At 37.0% G+C, this 25,398-nt stretch overlaps 1 protein-coding gene across 1 annotated transcript in view; it reads left to right on the forward strand.

Annotated features, from left to right (window-relative positions):
• LOC128661437 (patched domain-containing protein 3-like) overlaps positions 1 to 8,560 on the forward strand; it is a 63,511-nt gene extending 54,951 nt beyond the window's left edge. The window contains exon 4 of the mRNA XM_053715692.1: positions 6,864 to 8,560. Within this exon, the coding sequence (XP_053571667.1) occupies positions 6,864 to 8,560 (1,697 nt within the window). The remainder of the gene's footprint in view (positions 1 to 6,863) is intronic.
• The last annotated feature ends 16,838 nt before the right edge of the window (positions 8,561 to 25,398 follow it).

Genomic DNA, 25,398 nt, shown 5'->3' on the forward strand with positions numbered 1-25,398 from the left:
AAAGTAATCAGCTCTTTTACCTGAAAATAAAAATACAATACCCCCCCCCAACATTACAACCCACCACCCACACACCCCTACTCTAACCCACCCAAACCTCCCTTAAATAAACCTATCGCTAACCCCCTGAAGATCATCCTACCTTGTCGTCTTCACCCAGCCAAGCCGAATTCTTCATCCAAGGTGCGCAGAGGAGGTCCTTGATCCGGTAGAAGTCTTCATCCAAGCGGCTAAGAAGAGATCCTCCATCCGGTAGAAGTGTTCATCCAGGCGGCGTCTTCAATCTTCATCCATCCGGAGCGGAGCGGAGCCATCTTCAACGGAGCCAACACGGAGCCTCTTCAACCGACGGACTAACGACGAATGAAGGTTCCTTTAAGGGACGTCATCCAAGATCAGCCAATCGGAATTAAGGTAGAAAAAATCTGATTGGCTGATGCAATCAGCCAATCAGATTGAAGTTCAATCCGATTGGCTGATCCAATCAGCCAATCGTATTGAACTCGCATTCTATTGGCTGTTCCGATAGAATTCTATCAGCCAATCGGAATTGAAGGGACGCCATCTTGGATGACGTCCCTTAAAGGAACCTTCATTCGTCGTTAGTCCGTCGGTTGAAGAGGATGGCTCTGCGTCGGCTCCGTTGAAGATGGCTCCGCTCCACTCCAGATGGATGAAGATTGAAGACGCCGCCTGGATGAACACTTCTACCGGATGGAGGACCTCTTCTTAGCCACTTGGATGAAGACTTCTACCGGATCAAGGACCTCCTCTGCGCACCTTGGATGAAGAATTCGGCTCGGCTGGGTGAAGACGACTCAAGGTAGGATGATCTTCAGGGGGTTAGCGATAGGTTTATTTAAGGGGGGTTTGGGTGGGTTAGAGTAGGGGTGTGTGGGTGGTGGGTTGTAATGTTGGGTGGGGGTATTGTATTTTTATTTTCAGGTAAAAGAGCTGATTACTTTGGGGCAATGCCCCGCAAAAAGCCCTTTTAAGGGCTGGTAAAAGAGCTGATTACTTTTGTATTTTAGAATAGGGTAGGGAATTTTTTATTTTGGGGGGATTTTTTATTTTATTAGGGGGCTTAGATTAGGTGTAATTAGTTTAAACTGCTTGTAAATCTTATTTATTTTTGTAATTTAGTGTTTGTTTTTTGTGTATTATAGTATAGTTTATTTAATTGCATTTTATTTTAGCTAATTGTATGTAATTTATTTAATTAATTTAATGATAGTGTAGTGTTAGGTGTATTTGTAATTTAGGTTAGGATTTATTTTACAGGTAATTTTGTAATTATTTTAACTAGGTAGCTATTAAATAGTTATTAACTATTTAATAGCTATTGTATCTAGTTAAAATAAATACAAAGTTGCCTGTAAAATAAATATAAATCCTAAAATAGCTACAATGTAATTATTAATTATATTGTAGCTATATTAGGATTTATTTTATAGGTAAGTATTTAGTTTTAAATAGGATTAATTTAGTTAATTTTAGGAATATTATTTTGTTTCATTTAAATTATATTTATGTTAGGGGGGTGTTAGGGTTAGGGTTAGAGTTAGGTTTAGGGGTTAATACCTTTATTATAGTAGCGGTGACGTTGCGGGTGGGAGATTAGGGGTTAATAATTGTAGGTAGGTGGCGGAGATGTTAGGGAGGGCAGATTAGGGGTTAATCAAATTTATTCTAGTGTTTGCGAGGCGGGAGTGCGGCGGTTTAGGGGTTAATATATTTATTATAGTGGCGGCGAGGTCCGGTCGGCATATTAGGGGTTAATAAGTGTAGGTAAGGTAGCGGCGACGTTGGGGGGGCAGATTAGGGGTTAATAAATATAATATAGGGGTCGGCGGTGTTAGGGGCAGCAGATTAGGGGTTAATAGTGATAATGTAGGTTGCGGCGCTGTCCGGATCGGCAGATTAGGGGTTAATAATATAATTCAGGTGTCAGCGATAGCGGGGGCGGCAGATTAGGGGTTAATAAGTGTAAGGTTAGGGGTGTTTAGACTCGGGGTTCATGTTAGGGTGTTAGGTGCAGACTTAGAGAGTGTTTCCCGATAGGAAACAATGGGGCTGCATTAGGAGCTGAACGCTGCTTTTTTGCAGGTGTTAGGTTTTTTTCAGCCCAAACTGCCCCATTGTTTCCTATGGGGATATCGTGCACGAGCACGTTTTAGCTGCTTACCGCTACCGTAAGCAACTCTGGTATTGAGGGTTGAAGTGGAGCTAAGTTAGGCTCAACGCACCCTTTTTTGAGCCTAACGCAGCCCCTCAGACAACTCTAAATACCAGCGTTGTCTTAAGGTTGCGTTGGGGAAAAAAAAGCAGCGTTAGCTACGCGGGTCTTTACCGACAAAACTCTAAATCTAGCCGAACGTTTGTTGCGTTCGTTAAAAACCCTCTAACGCGCATAACTCGTAATCTACCTGTCTGATTTTTAACTATAAAAAAATCATAATAGGATTCTCTACTTTCCCACTCACATTAGCATTGTACAGTGAATACCCTAGAGCAGGCTGCCCTTATAGCACATTCTCGCTTTATGATCTGTTCTCACAGACGTCCGGTATTTTGGGAAAATACCCATTTCCCTTTAAGTCATTTTGGGCATTTTATTTTTGCATTACATTACATATACATTTCTTGTTTTTTTCTCTAGGTATTTGGCCTTATGATAAATTACATTTTTGAAAAATGCTTTTGTTTGATAAATAAATGTTTTTAAAAACCTTACTTCAATAAACTATTAACAAAAAAATAAGCCACATAACTAAATATATAGATACCGTAGCTGTGGCAAATCTTTTTGAGAGTGTGTACCCATCTTACATTGTTTGATCTTATTTTAAATCCAAGATAAAAAAAACTTAATGGATTGATTAAAAATACATAAGCCTAGATTTAGAGTTCTGCGTTAGCCGTCCAAACCAGCGTTAAGGGGTCCTAACGCTGGTTTTGGCCGCCCGCTGGTATTTAGAGTCAGTCAGGAAAGGGTCTAACGCTCACTTTCCAGCCGCGACTTTTCCATACCGCAGATCCCCTTACGCCAATTGCGTATCCTATCTTTTCAATGGGACCTTTCTAACGCTGGTATTTAGAGTCTTGGCTGAAGTGAGCGTTAGAACTCTAACAACAAAACTCCAGCCACAGAAAAAAGTCAGGAGTTAAGAGCTTTCTGGGCTAATGCCGGTTCATAAAGCTCTTAACTACTGTGCTCTAAAGTACACTAACACCCATAAACTACCTATGTACCCCTAAACCGAGGTCCCCCCACATCGCCGCCACTATAATTTAATTTTTTAACCCCTAATCTGCCGACCGCACACCGCCGCAACCTACATTTTCCCTATGTACCCCTAATCTGTTGCCCCTAACATCGCCGACACCTACATAATATTTATTAACCCCTAATCCGCCCCCCAAATGTCGCCGCTACCTACCTACACTTATTAACCCCTAATCTGCCGACCGGACCTCGCCGCTACTCTAATAAATGTATTAACCCCTAAAGCTAAGTCTAACCCTAACACATTCTATTGGCTGATCTGAACAGCCAATAGAATGCGAGCTCAATCTGATTGGCTGATCCAATCAGCCAATCCGATTGAACTAGAATCTGATTTGCTGATTCAATCAGCCAATCAGATTTTTCCTACCTTAATTCCGATTGGCTGATAGAATCCTATCAGCCAATCGGAATTCGAGGGACACCATCTTGGATGACGTCCCTTAAAGGAACCTTCATTCGTCGGGAGTCGCCGGAAGAAGAGGATGGATCCGCGTCGGCTGCTTCAAGATGGTCCCGCTCCGCGCCGGATGGATGAAGATAGAAGACGCCGCCTGGATGAACATGTCTACCGGTCCGGATGTCCTCTTCTTGCCGGATAGGATGAAGACTTCGGAGCCTCTTCTGGACCTCTTCTTGCCGGATAGGATGAAGACTTCGGACCCTCTTCTGGACCGATCGGTGATACCCGGCGTGGTGAAGATAAGGTAGGGAGATCTTCAGGGGCTTAGTGTTAGGATTTTTAAGGGGGGTTTGGGTTAGATTTTTTTAAATGCAAAAGAGCTGATGACTTTGGGGCGTGCCCCGCAAAAGGCCCTTTTAAGGGCTGGTAAGGTAAAAGAGCTGTTAACTTTTTATTTTAGAATAGGGTAGGGCATTTTTTTTATTTTGGGGGGCTTTGTTATTTTTTTATGGGGCTTAAAGTAGGTGTAATTAGTTTAAAATTCTTGTAATCTTTTTTTATTTTTTGTAATTTAGTGTTTTGTTTTTTTTGTAATTTAGTTTAGTTGATTTAATTGTAGATAATTGTAGGTAGTTTAGTTAATTAATTTATTGATAGTGTAGTGTTAGGTTTAATTGTAACTTAGGTTAGGATTTATTTTACAGGTAAATTTGTATTTATTTTAACTAGGTAGCTATTAAATAGTAGATAACTATTTAATAGCTATTGTACCTTGTTAAAATAAATACAAAGTTGCCTGTAAAATAAATATAAATCCTAAAATAGCTACAATGTAATTATTATTTATATTGTAGCTATATTAGGGTTTATTTTACAGGTAAGTAGTTAGCTTTAAATAGGATTAATTTATTTAATAAGATTTATTTTATTTCGTTAGATTTAAATTATATTTAACTTAGGGGGGTGTTAGGGTTAGGGTTAGACTTAGCTTTAGGGGTAATACATTTATTATAGTAGCGGTGAGGTCCGGTCGGCAGATTAGGGGTTAATAAGTGTAGGTAGGTAGCGGCGACGTTGGGGTTGGCAGATTAGGGGTTAATAAATATAATATAGGGGTTGGCGATGTTAGGGGCAGCAGATTAGGGGTACATAGCTATAATGTAGGTTGCGGCGGAGTACGGAGCGGCAGATTAGGGGTTAATAATAAAATGCAGGGGTCAGCGATAGCGGGGGCGGCAGATTAGGGGTTAATAAGTGTAAGGTTAGGGGTGTTTAGACTCGGGGTACATGTTAGGGTGTTAGGTGCAGACTTAGGAAGTGTTTCCCCATAGGAAACAATGGGGCTGCGTTAGGAGCTGAACGCTGCTTTTTTGCAGGTGTTAGGTTTTTTTCCAGCTCAAACTGCCCCATTGTTTCCTATGGGGGAATCGTGGACAAGCACGTTTTTGAAGCTGGCCGCGTCCGTAAGCAACGCTGGTATTGAGAGTTGAAGTGGCGGTAAATTATGCTCTACGCTCCCTTTTTGGAGCCTAACGCAGCCCTTCAGAGAACTCTCAATACCAGCGTTGTTTAAAAGGTGCGGGGGGAAAAAAACACCCCTTTGGCCGCAAAACTCTAAATCTAGCCGATAATCTATTAAGCACTACAATTTCTGCTATTTAAACAAAGCAGTATGCAGGTAGGCATGAAATGGAGTGACAGTAAATTTGTTTTGAGTGCAACCTTGGGCATTTGCACCATAGGTTCCCCAACACTGGTTTAGGATATTGAATCACTGAATTCAATAGTCTTTAAGGTAAATTTAAGTTATAATACTGATCAAAGGAACAGAACAAATGGAATATGCCAAATGTTGATAAACCCCAAACTCTAACTTACATGTTTCAAGTTAAGTGGAGGTTTTTTTGGTATTGCACACTTCTATCCTTTGCTTTATTTTAAAGCTGCCTTATAAACATTTCACTGGCATATAAATAAACATGGGTTTAAATGGATGCAGGAACAAAAAAGATCATGCATTTACAAACTCAATTATATCACCTTTCCCATAATCCTTTGTTACAATGAAAATTCTGGGTACTGAAGATGTCTATACATAAATGATGTGTGGGTCTGAGTTGTTTGTGTATGTAAATCATTTGTATAATAAATTATTGTTTACAAAAAAAGTACTACATTTTAATGGTCATGCTTAAAGTGATGGTAAACTTTACCTGTTTTAAAGGGATATGTATTTTGTGATTCAGACAGAGCAGACCATTTTAAAAAAGTTTCCATTTACGTCTTTCTAATTTGCTTCATTCCCTTGATATTCTGTGTTAAAGAGATACCTAGGTAGGCATCTGGAGCATTACATGGCAGGAAATAGTGCTGACATCTAGTGCTCTTGCAAATGGATAACATTCTTGCAGAACTGCTGCCATATAGCGCTCCAGAAATGAGCTTCTTTCTAAGCATACGTCCCAACTTTTCAATAAAAGATACCAAGAGAAAAAAAAATGATAGTATAAGTAAATTAGAAAGTTGCTCTATCTGAATCATGAAAGAAAAATGTTGGGTTTCATATCCCTTTCTAATCAGGTCCAGAATCTAAGTGCTACTTTGAATGGACTTTAATTGATCACTTCTAATGAAGATGCACTGAAACTTCTTTTTTAATCTAGCCTTACCATTCCAATACCCCGTGCTCCGGCCGCTCATATTTTTAGTGAACTAACAGTTTGAACTGTTGTCCAATTAGTGCTCTTGCTAAAAAAAAAAAGTGCTGTATGGCTAGGGAGCCAATTGGAAAATAATTTCAAACCATTAGTTAGTGGGCAGCCATATTACGGGTATTAGAATGGCACGGCTAGATTAAAAAGTGACAGCGCATCTTTATTAGAAATTAATTAAAGTCCCTGTAAAATATCGCTTAGTTTCCGGTGTTCTGTTATATTTGCCTACTGTGTTACGTTTTCCTATCTACGTGTTTGAATTTTGAAAGTGATACCATTGTCTTTTTATTATGCAGTTGATGATTATGCTATTCTACTATATCTAATTGTCCTTTTATCATTACTAGATATTAATTCAATATATAAAGCTGCATTTTTTTAGGAATCCCTCATATTCCTCTTATTCCCTGTAGAAAATATTTAACTCTTTATAAAAACATTGTCTTTTACATTTTTACAGGTGTTGGAGTAGATGACATGTTCATCATGCTTTCCAGCTGGCAACAAACTAAAGTTAAAAGAAAAGTAGAAGAACGAATGGCAGATACATATGCAGAAGCAGCTGTCTCAGTAACAATCACAACTCTAACAGATGTCTTAGCTTTCTACATAGGGATAATGACTTCTTTTCAATCCGTGCAAACCTTTTGTATCTATACTGGAACAGCCATATTATTTTGTTTCCTCTACAACATCACCTGTTTTGGAGCTTTCCTGGCACTAAATGGTAGACGAGAGGAGAGTAATAGACATTGGATGATTTGTACAGAAATGAAAGATCAGACTGATAGTGAGCGTTCTTCTGTATACAACGCATGCTGTGTTGGGGGATCCTATGATCAGGATACTGGTAAAGAGATTTACCATCCAATGACTCTGTTCTTCCGTAAGTATTATGGGCCTTTCCTTACAAACATCTGGACCAAGATAATTGTGATTATATTATATTGTGGATATCTGGCCAGCAGCATTTACGGATGTTTTTATGTCCAAGAAGGGATTGAGCTGCGTAATTTGGCTCCTGACAATTCATATGTAGCTGCATTTTATGATAAAGAAGAATTATACTTTTCATACTATGGTCCTAGAGTTATGGTTGTTATTACTGAACAAACAGAATACTGGAATATAGAAACCCGGGACAAAATTGAAAGCTGCATGGAAACCTTTGAAAATAATTCTTATTTTGACAAAACACTATCTGAGTCATGGTTGAGAACATATGTAGCTGCTGCTAAAAATAATAATTTGAATATAAGTACCCAGGATTTATTTGTTACACATTTAAATAACTTTTTTGCTAGTGCACCTATTTATAAACAAGATGTTGAAATGGTGTCAAAGGACATAATAGCATGCCGCGTTTTCATTCAGTCTGTAAATGTAACTACAGCAGTTGATCAGAAAGAATTATTAAATCAGCTTCGAGACATAGCAAGTAGATGTGACATTCCACTACTAGTGTATCATCCAGCGTTTATTTACTTTGATCAATATGCTGTGATAATCCAGACTACTATTGCAAACGTCCTTATTGCTGCAGCTGCAATGTTTATTATCTCACTACTGTTAATTCCTAACCCTCTCTGTGCATTATGGGTGACATTTTCTATTGCTTCTATTATAGTTGGTGTTACAGGATTCATGACTTACTGGGATGTTAACTTAGATTCCATATCAATGATCAACCTTGTTATTTGCATTGGGTTCTCAGTTGACTTTTCAGCTCATATTTCATATGCGTTTGTTTCTAATGTGAAATCCAATGTGAACGAGAGGATGATTGATGCTTTACATTCTCTTGGATATCCCATTGTACAGGGGGCTTTATCAACAATATTGGGTGTGATAGTACTTTCTGCAGCAGGAAGTTACATTTTTAGAACATTTTTCAAGATCATGTTCCTTGTTATTACATTTGGAGCACTCCATGCTCTGATTTTTCTTCCATTGTTTTTAACTATTTTGGGTAGTTGTTGCATAAAATGCTCTAACACTGTAAAAGTGGGACAAGATAAAAGTGACAATTATGATTTAAAGTCTTCAAATTGTATTGAACATTCAAAAAGCACACTAGAGGCAAAAGGTTTTGAAAAGCATTTTCCTTCAAACTATATTCATTTACATAATTATTTGAATGATCCAGATTGTCCCTAGTCATTTTATTCTTGTTAAACTTGCTTCATTTTTGTTTTACATTATATATTAACTATATCACAAACTAACCTTTTTTAACCATAAGCAGTTCCTAATCCTCCTGAAGGTGATAGACAGATCTTAAAGGCTCCATTTATGAAGCAGCTGATGATGATTTGGAGCCCTTGCTGTCATGCAGTCATGCAAGTCTGCTTGCCACAAATTAAGAAGTGGTAGATATCAGACCACAGCTACTTAGCATCTCCTTCACCTTAGAGGTGGCATAGTTCAAACACTCTGAACTTGTGCAATGTTAAATGTGGGCTGCGGAAGTACAGAGTCTGCTTACCGCTTGCTGCGATCAAGGGCGGACTGGTTCCCAAGAAGGGAACACTGTCTATCCATGATTTGATAAATGAGGCCCTAAGTCTTCATTTTTTGCCTTTGTAAGTTTCCTCCTCCTACATTTATGCCTCATAGTGATGGAACTAGCAGAGGCAAAAACCTGTACATCACTAACATATACCCTTCCAAATATATAAATAAATATATAAATAAATAAAAAAGTTTAACTACCTAAGATTTTATTTGAACTAAATTCTTGCGTACAATCATGTGCTATTGAAAGTCTCCTGGTATTAAAATATACATTTAAAAGCCAGGAAAACTAACACAATAAAAGGTAATACATTTGCTAAAATTGTTAAGATGTATATCTACTTCCTTGCCTACACCAAAAGATTGCCACAATATATTTTATCCAAACTGGATAAATCAAAAGGCTTAACCTAGAATATGTTAGTTAAGTTATACAACTAACTCAATTAAAGGAAATTATCAGATGAATGGGGTAACTTCTATGATCCCAGAAGACCCTATGGAGAGAGAGACAGTAAGTCCAACCGATAAATGCAGTGTACTCTGATGGCAGGAACAAGCTAATTTTCACACTTGTGTATATAAACAAGAAAGAAAAGACACTGTGATCCTGGAAAATCTTGAATACACAATTCTGTCTGGAAAAGAATTACTGAAAAAGCTTGTCTATATATATATATATATATATATATATATATACACATACTATTCATGTAGTTGATGTACATCAGCACTGTATAAATATAACAAAATATAAGTCTAGGATAACCATCTGATGCCCTGTACATTATACCAACTATGAAATGACTAGTTGTATAATAACTGTAATGCTGAATATAATATGGCTGATGAATTGTGTTTAGAATAAATTACATGTTTATTACATGTGCCTGATTTACAAATGTATAATTATGATATTACATAAGGGCTAGAGATTCTAAATGTGTGTGTTTAATATACAGTAAATATGTGTGTGTTTAATATATACAGTATTTATTCAGATATACAGGTATATGCATATCTCATGTCAAGAGGATTTATGTATGTAAGTATATATATATATATATATATATATATATATATATATATATATATATATATAATTACAACAGTTCCAGAGGAGCCAGCACTCACGATTCTATGGCAACTACACAGGGTGCTTCCAAGCAGCAAAAATTCCAAAAACAAAAGTATGCACTCTCCAGGATTTTCTAATCATCACCGTTTTGATAGTGTAATGTTTCGGGTTTTATCCCCTTCCTAAGACAAAAAAAATGTGACAAACAGTATACTCACCACAATTTGACTTATGTGCACACTGTATGTGACCAGTGTGCACACAAATAGCACATGTAACTGTTGACCCAATGCTTCATTATAATTATAAGATCAATAAATGTGTGAAATAATCATTTTATAAAAATAATTTAGGAATAAACCCCTGAAGTATAGAGAAATAACAAAATGTATGCTTACCTGATAAATTTCTTTCTTTCCGGATATGGAGAGTCCACAACATCATTCAATTACTAGTGGGATTATCCCTCCTGGCCAGCAGTTGGAGGCAGAAAGCACCACAGCAAAGCTGCTAAGTGTCACTCCCCTACCCATAATCCCCAGTGATTCGACTGAAGGGAAATGGAAAAAGAATAACACAAAGGTGTAGAGGTGCCTGAGGTTTAGTAAAAAAAACTTAATAAAGGGTGGGGTCGTGGACTCTCCATATCCGGAAAGAAATAAATTTATCAGGTAAGCATACATTTTGTTTTCTTTCCTAAGATATGGAGAGTCCACTACGTCATTCAAGTACTAGTGGAAACCAATACCCAAGCTAGAGGACACAGAATGAACAGGGAGGGAGAACAAGACAGGCAGACATAAACAGAAGGCACCACCGTGGGAAGAACCTTTCTCCCAAAAGAGGCCTTAGCCGAGGCAAAAGTATCAAATTTGGAAAATTTGGAAAAAGTATGCAGAGAGGACCAAGTTGCAGCCTTGCACATCTGTTCCACAGAAGCTTCATTTTTGAAAGTCCAAGAAGAGGAGACAGCCCTAGTGGAATGAGCTGTAATTCTCTCAGGAGGCTGCTGTTTAGCAGTCTCATATGCAAAATGAATCATACTTCTCAACCAGAGGGAAAGTAGAAGCAGCCTTCTGACCCTGCTAACACTTTCCTGAGAAACAAACAAACAGGGCAGAAGACTGGCGAAAATCCTTAGTCACCTGTAAGTAGAATTTTAGAGCATGCACAACATCCAAGTTGTGCAACAGACGTTCTTTATTAGAAGAAGGATTGGAACAACAATTTCCTGATTAATATTTCTATCCGAAACCAGTCTGGGAAGGAAACCTCAATTTAGTATGAAGAACCGCCCTATCCACATGAAAGATAAGGTAAGACGAATCACACTGCAAAGCCGAGAGTTCTGAAACTCTCCAAGCAGAAGAGATAGCAATAAGAAACAAAACCTTCCAAAACAAACAACTAAATATCTATGGAATGCATTGACTCAAATGGAGCCTGCTGTAAAGCTTTAGGAACAAGATTAAGGCTCCAAGGAGGAGCAACAGGTTTAAACACAGGCCTGATTCTGACCCCGACCTGACAAAAAGATTGAACATCTGGCACATTCGCCAGACGCTTGTGAAACAAAATAGATAATGCAGAAATCTGACCTTTCAGAGAACTGACTGCGAACCCTTTCTCCAAACCTTCCTGGAGAAAAGACAAAATTCTAGGAATCCTGACAAACTCGAAGAGAAGCCCTTTGATTCACAACAATAAACGTATTTACGCCATACCTTATTGTAAATTTTTCGAGTAACAGGCTTGCAAGCCTGGATCATGGTCTTAATGACCGACTCAGAAAATCCATGCTTAGACAGATCTAGACATGTGCGTCGCTAAAAAATTAGTTTAGTTTAATTTCGTTTTGATTAGTTAAATAAATAATTTCATTTCCGCAAATTAGTTTAGTTTAGTTTTAAAAAAAAAAAAATGTTTCGTCAAATTAGTTAAATTACGTTTTCTGAAGTGTAGAATAGAATAATTCATATGAATAAAGAATGGATCTGAAAAAACGAAAGGATCCAAAATAAACAATTTCATTTAACATAACTAATATGCCGGCAATTTCCGAAACAAAATTATCTAAAACCACCGCCGCCGCCACCACCCACATTGCCGACACTAAATAAAGCTATTAACCCCTAAACTGCACCCCCCACATCGCCAACATTACCTAAACCTATTAACCCTAAAACCGCACCCCCCACATCGCCTACACTAACTAAATCACTAAATAAAGCTATTAACCCCTATACTGCCGTTCCCCAACATTGCTGACACTTACTAAATCTATTAACCCCTAAACCGCCCCCAACATCGCCAACACTACCTAAACCTATTAACTCCTAAACCGCAACCCCCCAGATTGCTGACACTAACTTAATCACTAAATAAAGCTATTAACCTCAAAACCGCCGTTCCCCGACATCACTGACACTAACTAAACCTTTTAACCCCTAAACCGCACCCCTCCCACATTGCCAACACTACCTAAACCTATTAGCCCCTAAACCATACCCCCACACACATCGCCAACACTAACTAAACCTATTAACCCTTAAACTGCAGTTCCCTGACATCGCTTACACTAACTAAGCCTATTAACCCCTAAACTGCGGCCCCCAAATCGCAACAACCTAAATTAAACTATATTAACCCCGAAACCTAACACCCCATAACTTTAACATAGTTAAAATAGACCTAAATTAAAGTTACAATTATTAACTAACTACCTATTTAAAAATGAATACAGGTAGCCCTCAGTTTACGCCAGGGTTAGGTTCCAGAAGGAATGGTTGTAAATCGAAACTGTTGTAAATTGAAACCCAGTTTATAATGTAAGTCAATGGGAAGTGAGGGAGTTAGGTTCCAGGCCCCTCTCAAAATTGGCATAAGTAACAACTAATACATTATTTTTAAAGCTTTGAAATGAAGACGTTAAATGCTAAACAACATTATAAAACTAATAAAATAATCACACAACACAGAATATATAATTATACTAAGTTAAATGAACAAAAACATTTGCTAAACAGCATTATAAACCTAATAAAATAATCACACAACACAGACTTAACTTGCATTTTTTTGCAAACAGTTCTTTCTATGCATTCCAATCTGGACTGATTTATAGACAGGAAGATCTTGTTCCTTTGAAATCTGCTCGATAGCTCAGGTCTGGTTAAACTGATTAATTTCAGCTTGCTTGGCTTTGCTGCAACACAAGTGGACAGCTCCATCTACTGGCTATTTTAATAAATGCACTGCTTCTTAATGCTTTTCAATAGCAGTCACATGACTGGAAAAAAAGGTTGTTATTCTGAAACGGTGTAAATTGAACCGTTGTAAAATGAGGGCCACCTGTACACTTAACTGTGAAATAAAAATAAAACTTAAGCTAGCTACAATATAACTATTTATTAATTATCTACTTAAAATAAATACAAACTTACCTGTGAAATAAAAATAAAACCTAAGCTTAAACAAATAAAACCTAACATTACTAAAAATAAAAAACCTAACACTGCTAAAATTAAAAAAAAAATAAGATTACTAAAAAATTAAAACTACAATTAAAAAAATAATAAACACTAAAATGACAAAAAAAATTACCATTACAAAAAATAACAAACGAAATTATCCAAAACAATAAAAATTATTCCTATTCTAATACCCCACTTTAAAAAAAAAAACACTCCAAAATTAAAAAAAAACCCCACTATTCTATAATAAACTACCAAGGTTCCTTAAAAGGTTAACAGCTTTTTTGCAAAAAAATAAAAACAAACACCCCCTAACATTACAAACCCCCACCCCCCAAACCTAATCTACCCATTACCCCCAAAAAGGCATTTGTATGTGCATTTCCCTTAAAAAGGGCATTCAGATCTTTTTCGGCCCATTCAAAATGAAAAATGCCTAATCTAAAAAGCACCCCGAAATTTAAAAAAAAATCCCATTACAAAAAATAACAAAATTATCCAAAATAAAAACACCCCAAAATAAAAAAGGGCCTTTTTGTAGGGCATTGCCCTAAAGTTAACAGCTCTTTTGCTAAAAAAGTAAAAACAACCCCCCTAACATTACAAACCCCCATCCCCCCAAATCCACAAAATAAACTAACTAAAAAACAACTAATCTATTCATTGCCCTGAAAAGGGCATTTGTATGAGCATTGCCCTTAAAAGGGCATTCAGCTCTTTTACTGCCCTTAAAAGGGCATTCAACTGTTTTTCAGCCCATTAAAATAAAAAAGCCACACTCTAAAAAAAAAACCCATCCCCCCAAAAAAAAAAAAAAAAACCTAACACTAACCCCAAAATAGGTACTCACAGTTGCTGAAGTCCGGCGAACAATCTTCATCCCAGCTGTGAAGCATCTTCATCCAGGTGGCTCCATCTTCATCCATCGAGGAACCAGCATTTTCTTTATCCCTGCGGAGGCGGAGCAGTCGATGAGCGGAGGCGGAGGGTCCAGGCAGAGGTCCATCTGTCCGACATGGAGGTCCTCTTCATGCGATCGTCTGCCACACACTAAGGATTTAATGCCCGGTACCCCTTTTATATTGGGGGTACTGTTGCATTAATTGAAAAATTCAGCCAATAGGAATTAGAGCTGCTTAAATTCTATTGGCTGATTTGAACAGCCAATAGGATTTAAGCAGCTCTCATTCCTATTGTCTGCTGCCAAGACGCCATCAGAGCCAACACTCCAGTACCCCCAATTTGAGTTTTAAACTGGGGAACACCTCCGGATAGAGAGCCCACTCCCCTGGATGAAATGTCTGTCTGCTCAGGAAAACCGCTCCTGGAATGTGGATGGTAGACAGACAACAATTGTGAGCTTCCGCCCACTGACTAATCCATGCCATCTCCTTCATGGCTAAGGAACTCCGTGTTCCTTCCTGATGGTTGATGTAAGCCACTGAGGTGATATTGTCCGACTGGAACCTGATAAACTGGGCTAAGGACAATTGAGGTCAAACCATCAGAGCATTGTAAATCGCTCTCAACTTCAAGATGTTTATGGGGAGAGCAGACTCCTCCCAAGTCCAAAGTCCCTGTGCCTTTAACGAGTCCCATACTGCTCCCCAGCCTAGCAGGCTAGCGTCCATGGTCACAATCACCCAGGATGGTCTCCGGAAACATGTGCCCTGAGACAGATGCTCCTGAGAAAACCACCACGGGAGAGAGTCTCTTGTCGACTGGTCAATATCTATACTCTGAGACAGATCTGAATGGTCTACGTTACATTGCCTGAGCATGCATAACTGCAGAACTCTCAAGTGGAATTGAGCAAATGGAATGATGTCCATGGAAGCGACCATCATACAATTACCTCCATACATTGAGTTACTGATGGCCGAACAGTAGACTGTAGAGAGAGGCAAGAAGAGAGAATCTTGGATTTTCTGACCTTTGTCAGAAAAATTTTCATAGATAGGGAATCTATTATGGTTCCAAAGAAAACAAAAATGATCAAGAAAGAGAAAATACCTAATATTCAAAAACCACCTTTTGAAGTGTGAGTACACAAACAATACTTGAACCCCACTTTGTGGTAAACGGCTTTTCCCTAATGCTCAGCATTGTTATCAAGTGCTATATCGGCACATCTAGCTGTAGTACAGCAAAATAGTAAACCTGAAGAGTTCCAGTACTCACCTCCGGGTATACAGAGAACGGACCTTCAGCTGCAGTAGAGGTCCCAAATGGAAGGATACTCATGAATCCGTCAAGATAAACTGTGCATCCATATGGAGTTCTACATCCTGGGCTACTTCAGCCACATCCGATACCTTGGAAGAAGGGTACCGGCGTCTTTCGTCATCAAAAGGGTTACATGTGAGCAGTAAGCCAATAGGGAAACATCCGGCTGTCCCAAATGAGGAAGTAACTGTTACCAGGCAGTGTAACAGGAAGGATAAACAAAAGTTCAATGGGTGTCTTCCAAAAATAAAATAAAGTTTATTTCAAATCTTAAAAGCAAAAAGGTTCGCAACAGCAAATATGGAGCAGCAATGGGGTGCTGTGCATCAGACCGGCTTACGCGTTTTCGCCGGAAACCGTAATCATAGCCTGATAGGTCTGGCACACAGTACCTATTTAAACGATAATAATGCCATTTCATTGGCTAAAATCAAAATAGCAATACTCCCATAATTATGCAAAATCATTATACAAATGTGTATCATTATTATTGCAGCACAATAATTGCCTCAACTAGAACACTTAAGGAGAATAAAATGAATATGATGGTACAAAAAGAAGTACAATTAATATTTTGAAATGTTAAATAAATATATACAGTATATATACACATATATTATACATGGAAATGAATCAATTAAAGTCAAAGCAAATCAATATGATATAAGTGAGATGTAAACTAATAAATAAATAGAACGCCATAAAAATAAAGGGTAATAAATACGTTACATAAAGCTCCCTTCAAAATGATGTGAGACATGATATCAACTCAGAATTGTATAGCTGGCAGTTGGATCATATATAAAAGAATATATGGATTACTTTACCGCTATTGTAATCAAATATTTACACTAAACCTTAATAGGCTGTCATTATTAATATCTGCACAAAATGTTGCACTAGTGGAGTCTTGGCCTTACATACATTAATTGTGGAAAGGTGCTCTCTTATACGGGAATTAACATCCCATGCAATTCAAACATCTCTTAATGGGAAACTCTTCCCTTTTAAATGTAGATTTAAAGATATCTCCTGTAATGGTATGTTCACAGGGTTCACAGCGAGAGCGACAACATTTATACATTCCTCTATGCTGTAACCAAGAGGACTCGCTCTTTTTTTTTAGGAAGCTGTGAAGGTGATACAAAATTTGAAATAGTTTTGGCTCTTCTGTAGGCACATCTGATGCCATTATCAACTGTAGATACTAGAAGGTCATCAGCTGCAAGAATGCCCAAAACAAAATCAGAGAATCTGGCATACTTGTTAATACTGAGAGCTATAATTCGCAACAAAAGTTGCTCCTTCAAATCTACATCTCTCTGAAGTTTTTTTGTCCTGTAACAGCTGATGTCTATCTATACTGGCCACCTGTTTTTTAGCTCTTGTTATGACTGATCTGCTGTAACCTCGCTCACGTAAATGCTTACTCAAGTTCTGAGCTTCTGTCTCAAACCGGTCATTTTCCATACAATTTCTTTTTATGCTGGTGAATTTGCCTTTGGCCACAGCATGTGGCACGTGCTTTGTGCGTGTATGGATTTTCAAATTGAACTTGCAGTATGATTTGATTAATTTCTGGCAGTGACATCTACTGCCTCTCAAATTCAGGTGTACGTGCATGTATATATATATGTATATGTGCATTTGTATTCACCTATACATCTGGGCAGAATTGTATTGATGTATTGATGTGTGTCTACTTGATCTGTTCTTATAGTTATGCCTAGTTCTGTATTAATAATGATAGCCTATTAAGGTTTAGTGTAAATATTTTATTACAATAGCGGTACAGTAATCCATATATTCTTTTATATATGATCCAACTGCCAGCTATACCATTTATTCTGAGTTGATATCATGTCTCACATCATTTTGAATGGAGCTCTATGTAACGTATTTATCACCCTTTATTTATTTTTAGGCCACTCTATTTATTTATTAGTATACATCTCACTTACCGGTATATCATATTGATTTGCTTTGACCCTAATTGATTAATTTCCCTGTATAATATATGTATGTATATATATATATATATATATATATATATATAATATAATATATATATTTATTTAACATTTCAAAATATTAATTGTACTTCTTTTTTTTCTTTTTTAAAGCTATATACATGCAAATGTTGGTGATTCGTTGTTGCTAGTTCAATAGTACTCTATTTTTTCTATATTTTCTATATCTGTATGTGTTGTTAGCAATTCTGTATATATTGAAAAAAACTGTTCAAAATTTATTTTGGTCTCTAAAAATGGGCTGTTAAGCCGGTCAAGTATGGAATATAATGGTTCCTTTTGTTCGCAGTCTCTTTATCCTTCAGGGTGGTAGTGATACACAAACCTTTGGGTTTAGACTGTTTAGAATCAATTGTTTAAATCTATACTAAATGTTTTATGGGATCTGTTTCCCTCAATTATAAGTTACCGACCAAACATATAAGCATATATACATAGCTAGTGAGGGACCCATTAACACTGATATAGCTATATTTAGATAATTATGGTTGTATCATTACCTGTTTATTTTTTTATTGAAGTATAATATTCACTACTGTTCGCTACCTTCTATAACTTGGAGAACGTGCAGTCGCAGGTCAAATCCAGAGTGTCTGATTAAGCAAGGAAGAAAGGGTTTGTTTTTTTTACCCTAAGAAATCTAAAAATTTGACATATAAAAGGGGTGGCATTACTTCTAATATAAACACTACACATTTTTTATATAAAAATTTTTTAAAAAAAGTCTTTCACTGGACCAGTATTTTCTCTTGTTTTGTTTGAGTCACCCCAGGTAATTCACAGGAAAATCATTTTGCTTCACTTACACTCCTAGATAATATTAGTGGTTTACTCTTGTCGGTTTGACCACCTTCCTCCTGCACACAGGTTGCAGGCTCACTTTTTATTTTTTGCTTTGTTTTGTTGTTTTCTTCCTGCATGGAGAGATTTATCACTCAGGGAAAACACAATTCACCTACAATGCCCCCCAAAATAAAAGATAGGAAAACCAAACTATTGGATGTTAGCTCAGATGTTAATACAGAAGTTGTTAATCCCTCTTTAGACCTACAGCCAGCAATGGCACAATTATCAGATCTTTTGTTGCCCCAATTTGATGAAATTAAAAAGGAACTAGCTAGTATCTCCACCAATATTACTTCTCTTTCTTCCGAAGTAAGACACTTTGCAAATAGACTATCAGAGGCTGAGAGTAGGATCTCAGATTTAGAGGATCTAACCAATACACAGGGCACTCAAATCCACAAACAAGAATCCCAAATTAATAATTTGCAAAATCGACTGGAGGATCGCTCCAGACGAAATAATATCAGAATAGTAGGACTCCCTGAAACTGTGGAATATAATGATCTTTTGAAATTTACCTCTACATTATTACCACAGGCTCTAGGTTTTCCTCCTTCGCTACTTCCTCTAGCAGTAGAAAGGGTTCAAAGGATTGGTCCCCCAAAAACAAATGTAAATGGCTCACCCAGGTATAGAATGTGCATTGTTAAACTACTAAAGTTTCAGGACAAAATTTAATTATTAGAATTATATAAGAAAATGTATTCTTTTTTTTTATAGCTAATAATAGAATATTATTATTCCAGGATTTCTCAAACGAAAGCTCAGCAAAGAGAAAACTCATGGCCCCCTATTGTACACAGCTTATTAATAAAGGTCTTAAAGCCTGATTAATATATCCTGCTAAGATTGTAGTAGAAGATCACAATAATCAAATCATTCTCAATAATGTAGCTGAGGCTCAAGAATTTGCTTTAACCAAATAATATCTCATTCAAGTAGTTGTTGTTTAAGTTGGGGCTACATTTCAAAACCTCCTGTATGAGAGTATATATTTATTCAGAATACCCTTTTTTAGGCACAGCTGTACTAAAAGAAATGTCAACATGTGTATTCACATAAGAGTTATGCAGTTAGTATTTTTCACCTTCTGCGCAGGCTGCTGTTTTTATGTTGTTTCCCATATCAAGTATATGAGGTTTCTCCCATTTTTTTTGTGTGTCCCTCAGTCCCTACTCCTCCTTTCGCCCTATTCCCTGATATGAATCGTGTATTGTTAGGTACCGTCTCAAGTTTTAAATGATCATTGATATGAATAAAAATCTTAAGGTTCTTTCCTGGAACGTAGGAGGTATAACTTCGCCAATGAAACGTAAACTTATTATAAAAACTCTTGCTAAACATCATCCAGATGTGGTGTTCTTGCAGGAGACTCACTTAAAAGAAGCTGAGATGTCGAAGCTGGAAATAAAAGGGGTACGAGAAGTGATAGCGACACCGGTCAATAATAGAAAAGCAGGGGTTGCCATTTAATTACATAAAAACTTAGATTATGAGATTAAAAAGATTGAGCTTGATCCAGATACAAGAGTTATTATCTTGCAAACAGTGATCAACAATATCAATTTTATATTATGTAATATTTATGGACCAACGCTCATACTCCCATATTCTGGGAAAAAATCAAAGTCAAATTATTTCCGTTTTGTTAATCAGAATCTTATTTTAGGGGGTGATTTTAATATTTCAATATGCCTGAATTGGACAGATTTTCAAAGAAAAAACTAGAGGAATATAATAAAAGGGCAACATTTCTGAAACAATTCTGCAGTAAACTCAAGCTGCTAGATATTTGGCGCATTGAGAATCCTGATGCTAGCGTGATTTCTTGTGAGACAAAAACACACAGAACGTTTTCAAGAATTGACATGTTATTAATATCAGAATCTCTCTCCATTTTAAAGATAAATCCAGAAATTGCTGATATAGAAAATTCAGACCATTCTATTATATCGCTCGCTTTTCCCTCATTATCCAAACCCAGAGATAAAAGTAAAAATTTTATATTCCCGCGTTTTTGGCTTAATATCCCTAGATTTAATATATGGTTGAAACAAAAATGGAAAGATTTTGTTACTTCTAATATCTCTCAACTTAAGAAGATAGAAACATTTTGGGAATCCTCAAAAGCCGTTTTAAGAGGCGAAATGAAGTCATATTTAATTGCTTGGAATAAAAAAAACAGGGCAGTTGAAATACAGCTCGCAAATCATGTTAAAAATGCCCCCAGAAGATATTATAATGAAACAACTTCACTTAATTGGAATAAATACGTATTGTGAAGCTAGAAATAATCGTGATATGTTTCTAAAAAAGAAGTCACACAGAGAAGAGCTAAAATTGAATTTACAGTTCAGAGGATATCATGGTACTTCAGCAAAACATTTAGCTAACTTGATTAAAAATAGAAAGAGTAAGAACTATATTACAGCAATTAAGTCTGGCAAGGATAGATTCACAGATACTGAAAACATCATGAAGGTATTTCATAGTTTCTATCAAAAGTTGTATGATGAAACTGAAATTAATTGTTCAAACCTAGATAGTTTTTTGTCGAACATCTCACTCCCGCAGATACCTAAAGAATACTTAATTGAATTAAACGCTCCTATCACAGGAGAAGAAATTACCAAAGCGATTGAAAAAGCTAAATTAAACAAGGCAGCAGGTCCTGATTTCCTGCCAGTAGCATTTTATAAAATTTTGTCTCAGGAAATTAATTATACCTTGGGAAGGCTTTATAATGAGTATTATTCCCACAATAATATTATGAGAGAGCTATGAGTACGGCTAGTATGCCAAAACGCGTGAGCTTTTCTATCAACTAAGGACATGTTTTTTGTCTTTTGTTACATGTTAACGTTCCTGTTTTAATGAATGAAAATAAAGAAAATACTGTTTTACTGCGGCTCCTAACTTATTCACATTCTACACAATAATATTATGTCTAATTATTTCACGGCAGCTAATATAACTCTAATCTTAAAGAAAGATAAGGAGATGGATGATCCAGCATCTTATAGACCAATCTCTGTCCTCAATGCAGACTATAAAATCATGACCTCGATTATTGCAACCAGAGTGGCAAAGAGGTTAGATAAGATTATACATTCTGATCAGACCGGGTTTATGCATGGTAGAAATTCCTGTAAAAATATTCGTAAAGTGGTCATAGAAACATAGAAACATAGATATTGATGGCAGATAAGAGCCATAGGCCCAGCAAGTCTGCCTGATATTACCTAACAGTATAAACTTATATAGTTTGTAGGATAGCCTTATGCTTGTCCCATGCATTTTTAAAGTCCCCCACAGTGTTTGTCGCTACTACCTCTTGAGGAAGTTTATTCCATAAATCAATCATTCTTTCTGTAAAGAAGTGCTTACTCAAATTACTCCTGAATCTACTACCCTTTAGCTTGAGCTCATGACACCTTGTTCTTGAATTTTATGTAAAATACCCACAGCCTCAGTTTTACTAAACCCTTTAATGTACTTGAAAGTTGCTATCATATAACCTCTTTCCCTTCTCTCCTCTAAGCTATACATATTTAGGTCATTGAGCCTATCCTAGTAAGTTTTATTTTTTAGACCATGTACCATTTTGGTAGCCCTCCTTTGCACAGATTCAAGTTTGTTAATATCCTTCTGAAGATATGGCCTCCAGATTTGCAAACAATACTCAAGATGAGGCCTAACTAATGATCTATAAAGTGGCATAAGAACCTTATTATATCTGCTGCAAAAAGCTCTACCAATACATCCAAGCATTCTGCTAGCCTTAATTACTGCATTACTACATTGTTTACTAATGCCTAGATTACGAGTTTTGCGTTAACAGGGGTGCGTTGCTAATGAGCAGTTTAAGCTCAACCACTCACCTACAGACAACGCTGGTATTACGGGTTTTTACAAAACCGGCGTTAGCCGCAGAAAAGTGAGTGGAGAGCAAAATTTAGTTCCACATCTCACCTCAATACCAGAGGTTCTTACGATAGTGGTAAGCTGGCTAAACGTGCTCTTGCACGATTTCCCCATAGGAATCAATGGGGGAGAGCCAGCTGGAAAAAAAACTAACACCTGCAAAAAAGCAGCGTAAAGCTCCTAACGCAGCCCCATTGATTCCTATGGGGAAATAAAATTTATGTCTACACCTAACACCCTAACATGAACCCCGAGTCTAAACACCCCTAATCTTACACTTATTAACACCTAATCTGCCGCCCCTGACATCGCCGACACCTACATTATATTAGTAACCCCTAATCTGCCGCTCCGGACACCGCCGCCACCTACATTATATGTATTAACCCCTAATCTGCTGCCCCCAACATCGCCAAACCCTACATTTTATTTATTAACCCCTACTCTGCCGCCCTCAATGTCGCCGCCACCTACCTACACTTATTAACCCCTAATCTGCCACCCCCAATGTCGCCGCCACTATATTAAAGTTCTTAACACCTAAACCTAAGTCTAACCCTAACCCCCCCTAATTTAAATATAATTTAAATTAATCTAAATAAAATTACTACAATTAACTAAATTATTCCTATTTAAAACTAAATAATTACCTATAAAATAAACCCTGAGATAGCTACAATATAACTAATAGTTACATTGTAGCTAGCTTAGGATTTATTTTTATTTTACAGGCAACGTTGAATTTATTTTAACTAGGTAGAATAGTTATTAAATAGTTATTAACTATTTAATAGCTAGCTAGTTAAAATAAAGACAAATAAAACCTAACCTAAGTTACAATAACTACACTACAATTAAATTAATTCCCTAAATTAACTACAATTAAATAAAATTATCTAAAGTACGAAAAAAAAACACTAACTTACAGAAAATAATAAAATAATTACAAGTTTTTTAAACTAATTAAACCTAATCTAATCCCCCTAATAAAATAAAAAAAGCCCCCCAAAATAATAAAAAGCCCTACCCTATACTAAATTACAAATAACCCTTAAAAGGGCCTTTTGCGGGGCATTGCCCCAAAGTAATCAGCTCTTTTACCTGTAAAAAAAAGTACAATACCCCCCAACATTAAAAACCACCACCCACACACCCAACCCTACTCTAAAACCCACCCAATCCCCCCTTAATAAAACCTAACACTAACCCCTTGAAGATCACCCTACCTTGAGAAGTCTTCACCCAACCGGGCCAAAGTCCTCAACGAAGCCGGGCAAAGTGGTCCTCCAGACGGGCAGAAGTCTTCATCCAACCCGGGAAGAAGAGGTCCTCCAGACGGGCAGAAGTCTTCATCCAGACGGCATCTTCCATCTTCATCCATCCAGTGCGGAGCGGGTCCATCTTCAAGACATCCGACGCGGAGCATCCTTCCTGGCCGACGACTACCCAATAAATGAAAGTTCCTTTAAGTGACGTCATCCAAGATGGCTTCCCTTCAATTCCAATTGGCTGATAGAATTCTATCAGCCAATCGGAATTAAGGTAGGAAAAATCCTATTTGCTGATGCAATCAACCAATAGGATTGAAGTTCAGTCCTATTGGCTGATTGGAACAACCCAAAGAATGCAAACTCAATCTTATTGGCTGTTCTTATCAGCCAATAGGATTGAAGTTCAATCCTATTGGCTGATTGCATCAGCCAATAGGATTTGTTCTACCTTAATTCCGATTGGCTGATAGAATTCTATAATTCATAATGCTGCCACCAAAATGCTTCACTGTGGGTATGGTGTTCTTTTGGTTATATGCAGTGTTGTTTTTGCGCCGAACATATCTTTTGGAATTATAGCCAAAAAGTTTAATCTTGGTTTCATCAAACCAGAACCCCTTTTGCGATATGCTTTTGAGAGACTTTATATGTGTTTTTGCAAAATTGGATGTTTTTTTTCGTAAGCAAAGGCTTCTGTCTTGCCACTCTACCCCATAGCCCAGACATATGAAGAATACGGGCGATTGTTATCACATGCACCACAAAGCCAGAACTTGCCAGATATTCCTTTAATGGTGCTGTCGGCCTCTTGGCAGCCTCCCAGACCAGTTTTCTTCTTGTCTTTTCATCAATTTTGGAGGGACGTCCAGTTCTTGGTAATGTCACTGTTGCACCATATTTTCTCCACTTGATGATGACTGTCTTTACTGTGTTCCATGGTATATCTAATGCCTTGGAAATTCTTTTGTACCGTTCTCCTGACTGATACCTTTTAACAAAGAGATCCCTATAATGCTTTGGAAGCTCTTTGCAAACCATGGCTTTTGCTGTAGGTTGTGACTAAGAAAATGTCAGGAAAGACCTACTAGAACAGCTGAACTTTATTTGGGGTTAATCAGAGGCATTTTAAATTATGGCAGGTGTGTACTGACTCCTATTTAACATGATTTTGAATGTGATTGCTCAATTCTAAACACAGCTACATCCCCAGTTATGCAACCATATTATTTTATTTTTTTATTTTTACTTTCCTCCACCTAGAAGTTTCAGTTTGTTTTTCAATCAAGTTGTTCAGTTTATAGGTCACATTAAAGGTGGAAAAAGTTTTGAAATGATTTATCTTTGTCTCATTTTCACAGAAACCTGACATTTTAACAGGGGTGTGTAGACTTTTTATATCCAATATATATATATATATATATATATATATATATATGTAATATATATATATATATATATTATTTTTTAATATACAGTGTGTGTATAATATATATATATATTTTACATAACTGGTCCGTGAACCCCCATTTGAATAACCCACGAGCCGCCACTGAACCAGGATACAAATTTTACTCCCAAACTCTATTTGTGCTGTATTTCAGACTTTTAAGTCTGCTCACTACTATTTCCTTGT

This window comes from Bombina bombina, chromosome 5 (genome assembly GCF_027579735.1).
Source record: "Bombina bombina isolate aBomBom1 chromosome 5, aBomBom1.pri, whole genome shotgun sequence".
NCBI classification, from domain to species: domain Eukaryota; kingdom Metazoa; phylum Chordata; class Amphibia; order Anura; family Bombinatoridae; genus Bombina; species Bombina bombina.